General features: G+C 33.7%; 1 protein-coding gene across 8 annotated transcripts in view; it reads right to left on the bottom strand.

The window, feature by feature from the left end:
* The window catches only part of DGKH (diacylglycerol kinase eta), a 179320-nt gene that overhangs the window by 27860 nt on the left and 135690 nt on the right, over window positions 1–15770 (bottom strand). For all 8 annotated transcript variants that reach the window (XM_057532626.1, XM_057532627.1, XM_057532623.1 and 5 more), the window contains 6 exons: window positions 15427–15700; window positions 14613–14735; window positions 11277–11402; window positions 4872–4989; window positions 3768–3878; window positions 3529–3625 (listed from right to left, as the gene is read on the bottom strand). In XM_057532626.1, coding sequence (XP_057388609.1) covers window positions 3529–3625; window positions 3768–3878; window positions 4872–4989; window positions 11277–11402; window positions 14613–14735; window positions 15427–15700 — 849 coding nt within the window. The remainder of the gene's footprint in view (window positions 1–3528; window positions 3626–3767; window positions 3879–4871; window positions 4990–11276; window positions 11403–14612; window positions 14736–15426; window positions 15701–15770) is intronic.

The following is a 15770-nucleotide window of genomic DNA, read 5'->3' as shown; positions in this document are numbered from 1 at the left end:
TGTAGTGGGAAGATAGTGGGCCTGTTTTGAATTCTGTCACTTATTTGGGCAAGTGCCTTAAACTTTCAGAGCCTCATTTTGCCACACCTAGTCCAGATAGTGTGGCCAATAAGGTAAGGGACAGGAAAGCATCTAAAACACATAGTAAGAAAAAAAAAAAAAAAAAACCACATAGCAAGGAGTCAGTAAATGTCTTTCTTCAGTCATAATTACAAATTAAAGTTTTATGGGGAAAAAACATTGGAGTTGAAACTTCGGCTTCTCCAGTTATCAACTGTTTGATTTTAGTTAGGCAAGTGACTTCATGCTTCTGAAATAACTAATAAGACCCGCCTCATAAAGAATGAAAATAACTACCTCATAAAGTTTAAGAATTAAAGGTGATTTGTATTGATAGGAAGCATTTAGGAAACTTCAATTATTATAACATGACTTAAAATGTAGCTATAATAATTATTATTGAATGAACTAAACAAAGATAGAAAGTACTATTATATAACAAGCCAAATTTAACAAATTATGGAGACATCTGTTATGAGATTATGGAAATATGTGAAATTACAAAAAACATGAATTAAACAACTATTTGTTATCATGTATTTCATTATCGATTACAGGTGAACATTGTTTTTTTCTTTCATGTATCTTAGTATTTAAAGGACTCAAAACAGTATTTGATCATTATTTCATTTAAAAAACAGAACAAGCTGCGAGATACATGTAAATTAGGTATATCTGGACAAAAAAGTCATCCTTAAGAAAAAAATTTGAATCTTAACGACAGTTTTCATTCATAGGTCAAAGGTGTTTCTACTCTAAAACTAGGACAATTTGATGTTACAATGTTATTCTGCATTTCTGGCATTCCCATGATTGTAGAGATGACTATAAACCTTACTCATCCTAAAACTCCGGTATGTATCAGATTCACAGTTTATGTGGCTTGAAAACAGGGTTTATATTTGCATAATTCTTTTCAGTTTAAACTGTGATTTCTTGAACATTAGCTCGATGAATTATGATTCTGCACAAAAGCATTACTTTATCCATTTTGCAGATGGAGAAACCAAGGTTAAAGTCTTTCTTCTGCACAAAGTCAAGACACGACTTCTTCCATATGACACAACAGGGAAAGGAAAACTTCTGAGCAAAAAGTTAAGAGTTTTTTTGCTAACAACTGGCACGTGGTGAAAGGGACCTTTCTGGGCAGAGTTTCCCAAGCCTTGTGTCTTCTTCTCTACCTTTATCCCAAGTAAGCCGGCTTCAGGGAAATGAATTTTTAAACAACGGACCTTCCATAGTCCTCAGGGGTAGCAGGTGTTTTGTTTGTTTATTTTTAACTCTGGCAAAGAATTCTCTAATTTTTCTACTTTACGTTTTGTGTATATTAACATGCTTTCATTTATCTTGTTTTACTAAATTTACTTTCCTTTTAATCATTCAACATAAACTTCTGTGTTAAATGTTAAATGTTTATCTGTGGATAGATTCAGATAGATTCAGGGGTCTGTTAACTGGAATGGTAAAAACATATCTCTTATGGTCAGCAACCTCTGAAATTTAGCATTGCACTCAATTATAAATGTAGATAGCAAACCACATATTAGCAATATCCGTGACTTCATCACCATTAGAAACAGATGTTTTCTATCATATTACAGATGTTTCAGATATCTTTTAAGATCTATGTTCATCATTACTTCAAAAGTATGGTACTTATTATATATGCTGTTAGATGTTTGTCATTTTATGTGGCAATGAAGAAACACATATAATACTCTATAACACTTTTAAAATATTTCGTTAATTTATTTCAATATTATTTTCTTTTGTATGTATATATATTTAACTAATGCTTTAAAAATAATATTCTGAGAAGGGGTCCATAGTTTCACTAGCATGCCAAAGGGGTCCACAGCTCACAAAGTGTTAAGAACCTCTGCTAAACGGAGATTACAAAGCAGCCGTGTAGGATATTGTTCAGAATTTGGACCACCAATAAAAAAGGACAGAAGTAGTACTTCTGAAAAGCTGAAGGCTCTTCCAGAAATAAAGGCAATGGAGTCATTCTGATTCCAGATAGTTCCCTAAATCTTAAAGATGCCCAGCTATGGGTCTTGATGACAGCACTTAACAAATTAGGGTAAAATGATCATTTGCCTATTTCCCTCTCATGTCAGGGCCAGGAACTGTGCAAGACAACAGAGATAACAAAGATGAACGCAACTTCCTACCTGTCCTTAAGGAGAGTGTGGCTGACTAGGGACATGAATAAAGAAAATGAATGATTACAGTACAATCCATAGGCAAGAACCCAAGTTGAGTAACGGATGGGGCTGCCAAGGATAGTGTTTACTAAGTGTGAGCCTTCCTCATTTTGTACCTTTTCAGCCAGTAACGTCTATCTTAATTTTACAAGCAATGATAAATCAAACCAGCTGATCATGTAGTTATGCTCTAGAGTGGAAGGTAGAACAGACTTATCTTTACTAGGACATTTAGTTGATAATGAATGAGCCAGGCACCTCTTGATAGGCCACGTTCCACTATCAAGATAACACCTAAAATAAAAACGTCCTGTTTAACACACTGAGTTGTCAACTTAAGATTTGCACACTTTTCTGTATGCAGTCTATACCTCGATTTAAAATATCTAGTTATAAAAAGATACAAGATAGGAAAGACATGCTTATCAGCATAAACAGTGAGCCCTGGATCAAAGGTGAAAGAAAATAATATGCTAAGAAAGTAGTAGACTTTTCGGAGTCATGGCCCCAATTTTCTTTTTCCTGTTAATCAGAGATTAAATAACTTTTGCTGTCCTTAATTTACTATTTAAATTTGTTTAAAAATACTAAAAAGTTTAAATGCTCAAAATCTCTTTTAAGTAACTTGTTAGAGATAATTAAAACAAAAAAAATACATTTAAATTAAAAGGTTCTATTTATTATGATATTTTCAGGGATTTGTGAAACTTCAGGCATTATAGAATTGGGTCAGAATTTGGAAACTTAAAATGGAAAAATCTGTTTAAAATGCTATCCTGGGGACTTCCCTGGCAGTCCAGTGGTTAAGACTTCGCCTTCCAATGCAGGGGGTGCAGGTTTGATCCCTGGTCGGGGAGCTAAGATCCCACATGCCTCTGGGCCAAAAAACCAAAACTTAAAAAACAGAAGCAATATCGTAACAAATTCAATAAAGACTTTAAAAATGGTCCACATCAGAAAACGTCTTAAAAAAAAATGCTATCCCATATATATGTACTCCCATGGCCCTACCATTTCACAGAGCACCGCAATTCCATAGGAACATCCAAATTTCAGGATCTAATGACAATGGTAATTGTGTCACGCATATCCAGTGTCTATACCTCCTTTGGTATAAAGTTGATAACCATGTTTATTTTTTTCCCCTCAAGTGTTTAAACACTATTCAAGAGAAACTGAGGCCAAATCAGCTCCACAAATAAATCTTTTATTTTTGGAAAGTAAGACAATCTGAAATGTCTTTACTTCTAGATGAACTTACCTCAAGTTGAACTCTCTGTTCCAAATTCTTGTACGATCTCTGTAATAACTCCCGGGTTCCAAGGACTCCATACCACATCAAGTTTTTAGTTCGGCTCCTGAAAATAAATGTTGGCAGAGAATTTCAGTATAACTATTATTTATTTACTCTTGAAAGGCAGAGAGAGCAAAAGAGGTAATAAACGAAATTAAAGTAACATTGCCTTTGCGTAATTACATTATTGCTATTACCAAAATTACCTGCATTTTTCAGGGTGCTCCTCTCTCTTATTATTAAATTCTAATGAAATTTTTGCATCTAATCCAATCCCAAAGTAATTGTTCATGACACATTTTTCTGAATATCCATCTCTATAATAAGGAAAAGTACATAAAATCAATTTCAGGTTCCTAACAACAATTACAATTTGCACACAAAGTAGCACTTAACACCATTCAAGCCTCTATTTCTTATAGAAGAGAGGAAAGCTTAGCAGGAGTCATATCCTATTCATATGCCATGCGCACGACCCCAGTACATGTCTGTGATTTTCGGTACATGTGATGTAAAGTGATGGTGGGCAGGGCAAAGCAGAGACAGAGTCATGGTAATGCTTTTCTATTAATTGTAACAAAATCTTAGTTCTTCTACCTCCTACATAAGCCCCTCACTACACACACAAATGGGAGGGTCTTGCAGTCAGATGCCAATAGTCCTCTTTTTTTAATTAGAAAGTCTCCTCCACACTTGTACTTTATTGAACATTTACTGAGCAGAAAACAACTAGATCGAGCCCCTACTTGTAGGTGCTTTGGAAAGTAAATACAAAGGAGTAGTGTCCTTCAGGAGTGTCATTAGAGAAATGAGACATAACAAAAGCAAAATTAAATATGGAAGTAAAAAGAAGTACATATTGAACAGCCAATTTTTTTAAGGAGTTTTGAGAAGGGAAGGGACCAATGTGGGCCAGAAGCTTTCTGAAATAAGTAAACCCAGAGGCCAAATGTGGAAAGATGGCAGAATTGGCAAGATGGAGAAAAAATGAGGTGAAAGGAATAGCCAAAATTTGAGTATGAAGGCAGAGGTGAATAAAGTATTCCAGGGAAAAGTGTGCAGAGCTGTGACTCACTTCGCCATTGGGTTGTTATCCGAGACCACAGACCGGAAGGGACCTACCTCAGATCATGAAAACCACTGTATTTCAAGTGGGTCAATGTACTCATCATTATCGACTTTTGAAATTTTCTGATGATCCTTTTTGGATGTGAAACTATATTTACTGCAATGCATTTAAAATGTTACCATTCGTATAAAACAGAAACAAGGAAAGCCAAAACAAAATATTTGCAGAAGTATTTTCTTACACTGAATCTGGATCTGGGTCAATAAATGGCGTTGCACCAAAAGGATCAATATTTGCTAGTAACATTTTGTTGATAATAGAACTTCCAGCAATTGAGGCAGCTAGTCCTGCTCTTAAACCTGGACGGAAAAAAAAATACAGGATCACATGTTAAGAGAAAAACAGAAAGAGCCAGTCCATTGTTTTTAGACCTAATCAGAAACACCTTGCTCCCAAAGCATGGTTTTCAGTGTCTGTTCTTCTCATTAATCATAACTAAGAACTATGATGTTGGTAAATACAAGGTTTTTTTTAAACTTTTTACTTTATATTGGAGTCTAGCAGATTACAATGTTGTGATAGTATCAGGTGCACAGCAAAGCAACTCAGCCATACATGGTAAATACAAGGTTGTTGATGCTTCTTGGGATTTACATGTTGTCATAAAAAGTGAAGCAGGTGAGGACCTAAATAGGAATCTCTTTGTGACAGTTTCTTATTTACCATCAATGATTCTGTAACTTCAACAAGTAAATATCACTTCCTTTTTATTAGCAAATAAGGTAGTAAGTCTGTAAGGAATTTACAATAAAGGCTGAATTATCCAGAATGTCATAGAGTTATCACTTCCATACTCTCAAAGCATAGATAATGATACTCAAGTAAAAATGTTGACATGCTAAGGTAAAAATTCAGTGTTGGTGTCAAGAATAAGGAGCAAAATATTAAACACAGGTATTTATGAATTTTAGAAGAATACAGTGCTGAACATAAAAATGAAGCATTCATATTACCTCTAAATATGCAAAACTTCAAATTTATTTCAACAACTAGTTAGCTTTCGACTAACTAGTTATGGTATTCAAAGCTAACGAATTTTATGATCTACAAACCCAATATTAAGGCTAGAAGCACTAAAGTCTGGTGAGAAGACAAAGGAATAGGCACCCAAGGGAACAAATAGACAAAAAGGAAACAATAATTCAGAAAAAAATATATCATGCAATTGAGAAACACTAGGGAAAAAAGTCCTTTCTTTAGCAAACATTCCTTTCCTCAACAATGTGCTCCTCTTAGAAGACGTTCATTATTTTAGCTACAAAGTTTAGCTGATTATCAAATAATCAAGATGAATTTTATTCTGTCATTTAATTTCACAGTTTTGAATATGCAATGGTATACTCTGTGATGCCAGTTCCCTTTATGTCTAAATAAGTAAACAGATGAACAAAACAACCATGCTGGTGAGAGAAAAGAACAGTTTGAAGAGGTGAAGAATCATATTTCGGATGCCCCATAGAAAAGTACAGTATTTTCTAAAATGTTTTAAGGTTAGCCATATTTACAGCTTCAGCCCAGAAAGGTTCATCCCAGGGTCCCAGGTTTGAAGAGAGATATGACCTCTAGACATGGAAGCCTTTCCAGAACCAAATGTGTTCTGGATTTATCTTTTTTATTTTAATATTTTCATTAAGATATAATTTACATACCATAAAATTCACCCCTTTAAAGTATATAATTCAGTTGTTTGTAGTATATACACAAAGTTGTGCGACGATCACTATTAATTGAAAACTTTTTATTACTCCCCAAAAGAAACCCCTTACCCATTAGCAGTCATTTTCCATTCCTCTCATTGCCCCATGTTCTCAGATCCTGGGAACCACTAAACTATCTTCTTTCTCTGTGGATTTGACTATTCTGGACATTTCACGTAAATGGAATCATAAAATATGTGCCTTTTTGTGTTGAGCTTCTTTTGCTTGGCATAATGTTTTCAAGGGTAATCATGTTGTAGCATATATCAGCACTTCATCCTTTTTAATGGTTGACTAATATTCCATTGTATGGATATACCACATTTTGTTCCTCCATTCATCAACTGATGAATATTTGGGTTGTTTCCACTTTCTGGCTACTATGAACAATGTTGCTATAAACAGTCATGTACTAGTTTTTGTGCAGACATGTATTTTCAGTTCTTATGGGTATATATGTAGTAGTAGAATTTCTGGATTATATGTTAACTCTGTGTTTAACCCTTTGAGGAACTGCCAAACTGTTTTCCAAAATGGCTGCACCATTTTACATTCTAACCAGCAGTGTATGAAAGTTCCAGTTTCTCCATGTCCTTGCCAATATTTGTTATTATCTGTCTTTTTTTGATAGTCATCCCAAAAGGGTAAAGTGGTATCTCATTGTGGATTTGACTTCATTTCCCTGATGAGTAATGATGTTGAGCATCTTTTCATGTGCTTATTGGACATTTGAATAACTTTTAGGCAAAATGTCTACTCAGATCCTTTGCCCATTTTTAAATTGGGATATGTCTTTCTATTGTTGAATTTTTAAGATTTATCTATATATCTTGGATGCTAGTCCTTTATGAGATATATTATTTGCAACTATTTTCTCCCATCCTGTGGATTGTCATCTCACTTTCTTGATAGTGCCCTTTGACTCACACAAATCTTTAATTTTAGTGAAGTTCAATTTATCTTTTTTTTCTTTTGTTGTTTGCACTTTTGGAGTCATGGCTAAGAAACTATTGCCTAATCCAAGGTTATGAACATTTATGTCTATGTTTTCATTTTATAGTTTCATATTTTTAGCTCTTACCTTTAAGTCTTTTAGCCATAATGAGTTAATTTTTATATATGGTGTGAGGCAGGGGTCCATCATAATTCTTTGCATATGAATATCTAGTTGCCCTGGTAACACTGATTGAAAAGACTATTCTTTCCCCATTAAATAATTGTCTTAGCACATTTGTTGAAAATCAATTGACCATAAATATAGGGGTTTATTTCTGGACTTTCAGTTCTATTCTATTGATCTATATGACCATTTTCATGCCAGCACTATGCAGTTTTGATTACTGTAGCTTTGGAGGAAATTTTGAAATCAGAAAGTGTGTTTCCTTTGTTGCTTTTGTTGTGGTCATCCATTTACAAAAAAAAAAAGAAAAAGAATAGAAAGACAGTGGAACTTAAAAAAAAAAGAAAGTGTGTTTCCTTCAACTTTGTTCTTCCTTTTCAAGACTTTTCAGCTATCCTGAGTTCTTTGTATTTCCATAAGAATTTTAAGGTCGCTTATCAATTTCTTTGAAAAAGGCAATTGTGATTTTGATAAGGGTTGTGTGGAATCTTTAGCTCAATTTGAGGAGAGCTGCCATCTTAATAATATCTAGTCCTCTGATCCATGAACACAGATGTCTTTCAATTTTGTTAGGTCTTTTAAAATTTCTTTCAACAATGTTTTGTAGTTTTCAGTGTTCAAATAGTTCAGCTTCTTGGTTAAATTTACTCAGTTTTTTGGGTTATTTTGGATGCTATTGGAAATTATTTTCTAAAGATCTTCAGATTGTTCATTACTAGTGTATAGAAATACAATTATTTTTTATATATTTCTCTTTTATCTTGCAACCTTGTTGTTTTTGTTTATTAGCTCTAATTGTGCATGTGTGTGTGTGTATTCCTTAGGATTTTCTATATACAAGGTGAAAGTGTGAAGAGATACAGTTTTGCTTTCTCTTTTCCAATTTGAACGCCTTTAATTCTTTTTATTTTGCCTAATTGCCCAAGCTAGAAGCTCCAACAAGGCTGAATAGAAGTGGCTAGTTTGGACATCCTTGTCTTGTTCCTAATATTAGGGAGAAAGATTTCAGCCTTTCACCATTAAATATGAGGTTGGCTATAGGTTTTTCATAGATGGCCTTCTCAGGCTAAAAAGTTTTTTTCTATTCCTAGTTTGTTGAGTGGTATTACCACTGGAAGGTGTTGAATTTTTTTAAAATGCCTTTTCTGTATTTATTGAGATGATTGTATAGTTTTTGCTCCTTATTCTATTAAGATGGTATATTACATTGATTAATTTTCATATGTTGAATCAATTCTGCATTAGTAGGATACTATTCACTTGATCATGGTGTATAATTCTTTTTATATGTTGTTGGATTCAGTTAGCTAGGATTTTGTTGAGGATTTTTGTGTTGCTATTCATCAAGGATATTGGCCTATAGCTTTCTCATGATGTCTTTGACTGGTTTTGGTGTCAGGGTAATATTGGCCTCATAGAATGAGTTAGAAAGTGTTCTTTCAACAACAACAAAAAGACACAAATGGTCTTATTTCCAAAACGGAAAGAGACTAACAGACAAAGAAAACAAACTTATGGTTACCAAAGGGGAAAGGGAGGTGGGGGGAGGGATAAATTAGGAGGCTGGGATTAACATACACACACTATTATGTATAAAATAGATAACCAACAAGGATCTACTGTATAGCACAGGGAACTATACTCAATATTATGTAATAACCTATAAAGGAAAAGAATCTGAAAAAGAATACATATATGAAACTGAATTGCTGTGCTGTACACCCGAAACTTACATGATAATGTAAATCAACTATACTTTAATAAAAAATAAATAAAATAAAACGTAAGTTAAGAAAAGTGTTCTTTCTTTTTCTAGTTTTTGGAAGAGTTTGTAAGGGACTGGTGTATTAATTCTTCTTTAAACATTTGGTAGAATTCACCAGTGAAGCAATTTGGGCCTGGGCTTTTCTCTGGAGGAAGTTTTTTGATTACTAATTCAATCTCTTTCCTTGTCATAGATCCAGCTAGATTTTCTATTTCTTCTTGAATCAGTTTCAGTAGTTTGCCTGTTTCTAGGAGTTTGTCCATTTCATCTAAGTTATCTAATTTGTTGGCATGCAATATTTTATAGTTTTTCCTTACAATCCTTCCTATTTCTGTAAGGTCCATAGCAATGTCTCCTCTTTCATTCCTAATTTCATGAACCTGAATCTTCTCTCTTATTTCCTGGGTCAGTCTAGCTAAAGGCTTATCAATTTTGTTAAACTGTTCATGGAACCAACTTCTGGTTTTATTGATTTTCTGTATTGTTTTATATTCTCCTATTTCACTTATTTCCACTCAAAACTTTATTATTTCCTTCCTACTGCTTGCTATGGGTTTGTTTACTCTTATTTTTCTAGTTTATTAAAGTGGAGAGTTAGGTTTTTGTAGTCATTCTACTTTTTAAATATAGACATTTAATACATTTCACTCTAGCACTACTTTAGCTGCATCAAATAAATTTTGGTATGGTGTATTTTTGTTTTCATTCATACCAAAGTATTTTTTAAAATTTCTCTGTGATTTTTTTTTCTTTGACCCACTTATTTCCACATATTTGTGCATTTCCCAAATTTCCTTCTGTTATTTTTAATTTCATTCCATTGTGGTTGGAGATCATACTTTGTATGATTTCAGTCCTTCTAAATTTATTTAGAATTGTTGTATGGCCTAATATATGGTCTATCTTGGAGAATTTTCCATATGCACTTGAGAAGAATGTGTATTTTGCTATCGTTAGGTGGAGTGTTCTGTAGACATGTTAGCTATACTTGCCTTATGTGTTTTTCAAGTTTTCTATTTCCTTCTTGCTCTGTCCAGTTGTTTTATTCATTACTGAAAGTGGGATAATAAAGTCTCCAACTATTATTTTTGAATTATGATTCACCTTTAAAAATAATTTGTAGGAGAAATTGATTTTCAGGGTGTAATTCGGGTTCCAATCTACTCTGGAACGAATCTGGAAAGTTTTCACTGAGTCAAACAAATGGTACTTAAGGAGACCTCTGAGACATCTACATTTACATCCCATCCTTTCCACACAAGTCCTTTGGTTTCTGCTAATATTATCCTAATCCCAAGCCTTTATCCAGGGAAGGCTATGGAGATACATAAAAGGTAGTAGAATATAAGATCAAATTTACCATGAATACTTAAATGCAGATTCCTGGGCTCCACTCTAGAACTACTCAATCAGAATTTCTCAGGGCAGGGTTCAGGAACACTTGCTTTAATACTTCCTAGGCAACTCTTGTACACACCAAAGTCTAAGGATCTGGACTCTGACTGACAAGAGTACCAAGAACATTTTCTTAAAGGAACATTTACCTTTAAGAACACATTTCTAGGGACTTCCCTGGTGGTTCAGCAGTAAAGAATCTGCCTTACAATGCAGGGGACGCAGGTTTGATCCCTGGTCAGGGAACTAAGGTCCCACACGCCACAGGGCAGCTAAGCCCACGTGCCACAAACTACGAAGCCCACGTGCCCTGGAGCCTGCGCGCCACAGCTGGAGAAGAGAAAACCCGCACGCCACAATTAGAGAGAAGCCCATGCACCACAATGAAGAGCCCACATGCCTCAACGACAGATCCTGCATGCCTCAACGAAGATCCCAGTGCCACAACTAAGAGCCGGCACAGCCAAAAATAAACAAAAATACATAAATAAATAAATAATAAATCTTAAAGAACACAAAAGAACACAGTTCTATAGTTCAGGAAAATGAGTACTTATACGTTTTCACAGAAATACTTAAAAATACACCATGTTTCAGAATCTGTACTACCTGGGCAGATTATTCTGGTATTGAGCACTGGGAGGTTTTCTTTACTGGCTGCCACAGCAGGACCAGAGCCAGAGTCAGTTTGGGAACGACTTGCCCGGCCATCTGGAGACCGAGGTGCAGTTTTAACTGTTGGCAAAAAGTCCAGATTAAAAGGAGATAAAGTTATAAAAATAAGCAAGTCCTTACACACTCATGACATGAAATAATTTCATACATGTTTAATCAGTAGAACCAAAAATAATTACATTGTGTTTATTCTTTTACCATTTTCTGTTCATTTTCTTGGGATTTACTATGTGGAAGGAATCTGCCACAGTTAGAAGTCTTGATCTCCCATTTCGAATAGATGGCAATTAATAAAAAATAGATGCTTACCATAATTAAAGGTCAGTGATACTCATAATTTGAATGTGAGAAACCCGTTATTAAAGAAAAAGGAAATTCTGAAGCCTGACAATTTTTGAAAATGGAACATGTGTTGCAGTGTATACTACCAATGCAATCCTCTTCTCAAAAATGTTGGATAAATGATAAAATTTAAGGAATGCAATTCCCAGAGCTAACAGTGAAACATGAGTAGCATTTTCTTCTACACATGGAAGGAAAAATATTATTTTTTCAAATGAAACCAATATACTTTTCCTGTACTTCCCAATTAATTATTTACTCAAGACAGTGATTTGTCCAAAACAGTTTTATCATATTTTTATAAAAGCTCAATATGTTTAAAAAATTATTCCAAAACAGAATTACTCTCAAAGTAAACAACAAAAAGAGAGACTTAATTCTATCTAAACTGGGGCAATTTAATGGAGAGCAAATAGTATCTTTAACTAATTTAGGAGCGATTGGCAGGTGTTTAAAAAAAACAGTAATCCTCAAACTCAATTTAAAAATACTCTAAAACTTAATTATCTTTACTCTCCCGAAGACTAATTACAAACTAACTATATTAATCTTACACACTCATCGCTCTGTTCAAAAACAGTCCAGCTGCACTAAAGAAAAGTAGCAGAACAGGCACTCTTTTTTTTTTTTTTTTTTGACAGATGGGAGCCCTGGAACTAATTTCTAATAAAAACAACCTTTTGATATTCATCTGTGATAAAAAACAGAGTGTGTTCTAGTGACTAAGATTGATCTTCCATTGCAGGTAACTAAATTAATGTTTCATGGTTCTTCTTAAACATAACATCTCATTGATCATATTAATGTGTATTCTGCACATCTCAGATGTATGAATTATTATATTATTCAATGATAATACAATGAATATGCTGCAAAAAATTAATGATTAATACAGAAACACTTCTACCGCTACTGATTCCCACTAAATTGGATTACTAGCCAAAAACTAAGATCAAATACTGCTCCATAAAGACTTGTATAATCTATGCCGATTTCAATAACAATATCTACACCACTATATCTGTATTTTTTTTGTTTCCTTTGCAGGCTATAACGGAAGGGTCAAATTCATGAGAGTATAGTAAGGTGGGATGGTAGCTGGTTAGAAAACCATTACCAATGAGTGCTGAAAAACCAGTCCTCCAAAGAGAGCCGTTCATTATGTCCAGAATGAGTAGCATACAGGTATCGGTGTATTCTTGCATTACAGAAATATCTGGAGAATATTGCTCAAAACGGAGCATCATATTTTAATGGGGTATCATAGTGACCAAATGGGTGCAACCAGAAAAAAAAAGTTTAAAATCATCAAATTAGATTGGTAAAAAAATTTAGGAGAGAGAATCTGGAAAAGAAGATATAATGTGTGGGAAGAGACTATGATGCCATGAAAGCTGTTTTCAGTATCATTTCAGGGCTGTTGCACAGCAGTCACCTTCAATATCGTGAAATGATGTGTGTAAAATTGCTTTTAAACTAGCCATAAAGCCCTACACAAATGTCAGTAGTTGTTACTGTTAACATTATCATACATAAAAGTTTATTAATAATAACTGTAATCATGGGTAGAAATTTAAGGAAGAATATATAAAGCTCAATACATTAACAAAAGAAAAACTTCCTAAGAATTAGAGCTGACCATGAGAGGGGGACGAAGTGAAAGTGAGTAGTCCGAAGGCTCAATGACCATCGGCCAAGGTTGTAAAATATGCCTGCGCTGGATTATATTCTGCAATGGGGCCATTTAAGGTCTAAAAGATCTAAGGTTATGAAATTGGGTTGTGTGCTGGAATAGGTACACATAAGGTCTAAAAGGACTAAGGATGTAGAATATAAAAGCACTGGTTGTATGTCAGACATGTGAGGTCTATAATATGGTCTAATTTCAAAGCTTCTAAGAGTTTTAAATACAATTAAGAACTCTTTCAAAGTTAGTGTAGTTAGCAACAACAGCGGAAGTAGTAGCAATAATCATAATAGTGATAATGACAGCAAACATTCCTTTACAGCACAATGCACCAGGTGCTATTTTAGGCACTTAATGTGCGTTAACTTATTTAAAGGTCACAACAAGTAGGTACATTATTATCCCCATTTCACAAATGAGGAAACCACAGAGAACTTAAGTAATCTATCCAAGTTTATATGTAATGGAAGTAAAAGCAAAAATTTAATGATGGCAAACAGTTGTGATATAATATCAATTGATTTTCATTAGTACTATGTAATTATTTTCATATTATCTTCTCATCTTCATTAATATTTCTGCTTGTTTTATTCTAGTAAATTAACACTTTTCCCCTCAAACAACATGAAAAATTAAAAGTATAAATTCATCTTCAATTAAAACCTAAAAGGTAGAGAAACAGTTAATAATATTCAAGCAACTACACAATAATTTCCTGGCAAAAATAATTTCAGTAGAGATAGGGTTGTAACTAGATGTCCTATGATTTAAAAAGTTAATTTAGCGATAAGGATTATCAGCCATCTAGGCTGATCAATGGAACTCAAGGGACTGATAAATTATTTAAATGTCAAGTTTTATGCATGTGAGGCCTGCAGCTTCCATATTATTCTCAAAGGAATCTGAGGGCTAAAATAGGTTAAAATCTGCTGTTTTGGTGTTTACTCCTTCTTCAGGAAAATTAAGATATTTAGCCACATTTGGTCCCCAAATCCTTAGTTTATTATGATGATTTCCAGATCATGTGATAAAAAAGGGATGTGAGAGTACTTGACAATGGTCTATTTAGACCATTAATGTTACCTTCATTATTTTAGCATTCATGAATATCTAAGCTTTAACTTCTGAAAAACCTTGTTAAAAATACAAATAGTTTATTTCAAACTGATAGACCTTTCGAAAACTAAAAGCAGAATTACATTTTATTTAATTCCAAAATAATTTTATCACAGTTTTCTTACCAGTTAATGACGCTTTTGCATCATCTTCTTTTGATTCATCTTTAGACTCATCTGTTTCTGTGCTATCGTAATCAAATGATTGATTAACTGGTTCAGAGGAGTGAACTGTCTGGTCATCCATCACTTTAAGTACCCAGAAGAGAAATATGTTTGAACAAGCAAAAATAAGATCCATAAATATTAAAATATGCTTAAAAAAGGAAAATTGAAATAGAAACCCAAAGAGATTCCACATTCACAAATAAGCACTGATTGGCAATGAACTTTGGGGTCATGTGATGTCTGTTAAGTACTAGAGATTATAAAAGGAAAAATTTTAAATTGTCAAAATTATATTTTTAGCAGAAGAGAAAAATAAAATATAAGAACTTTAGAGAATGAAATACAAGTCCAATTACAAGTTACAATCTGTTTCTGAATATTAATTATTTATATTAAAGTTAACTTCTAATCTACTACTAAAATTCTAAGAGAAGTATACATATTTACATTAATACAAAAAATTAAAATATAGGTGTAACTTTTATAAACTCTTAAAAAAGCAACATCAACATTTAGGAAATAAATGTTAAAATATTTTCAAAGTAGTTTATAGGTTTGATATTCTTTAAGAATTTAACAGATTCCAGTTTTAAAAATTTTAATTTTAGAAATATGATTTAAAGGTAATTTTTAACTTTATTTTAATGTTTCCAGTGTACTTTATCTCTGAAACTTTTTAAAGTGTGTCCAGACTGACCAATAGGAAAATTCCCTTGTGCTTGCCACGGGAATGCTGTTCCCTTCTTCAGAAGTTACTTTTGTTAATGTGTACCTTTTCCGGCCTCTTCAATGACTTGCCTCACTGCTTTCTTTAAACTGTTTGCCCGCAGCATTATTTCCCTTGGTTTGACAGTTTTCTGGGAGGAAGGTTTTGTAGTGTCATCCAAGAGTTGTTCCTTGCTTTCCCACAAGGATTCTTCGCTGGAAGATTCCGCAGGATCTTCTTCTACAATGAGAGGGCTGATGCCCGGCAGAACCGGACTAGCCTGGGAATCTGTGTGCAAAGCCTGGAGCAGTTGTTCAAGCTTCTCATTTAGAACTGAACACTAAGAAAACAAAAACATGGGAACGAATCTTCATTTAGTGGAGATGGAAAGTGATAGTTTAAATGAATGG

The sequence above is a fragment of the Balaenoptera acutorostrata genome, chromosome 18, assembly GCF_949987535.1.
Source record: "Balaenoptera acutorostrata chromosome 18, mBalAcu1.1, whole genome shotgun sequence".
Lineage (NCBI taxonomy): Eukaryota > Metazoa > Chordata > Mammalia > Artiodactyla > Balaenopteridae > Balaenoptera > Balaenoptera acutorostrata.
Note: the sequence above shows the minus strand (reverse complement) of the source record. Positions and strands in the feature narration are given on the sequence as shown.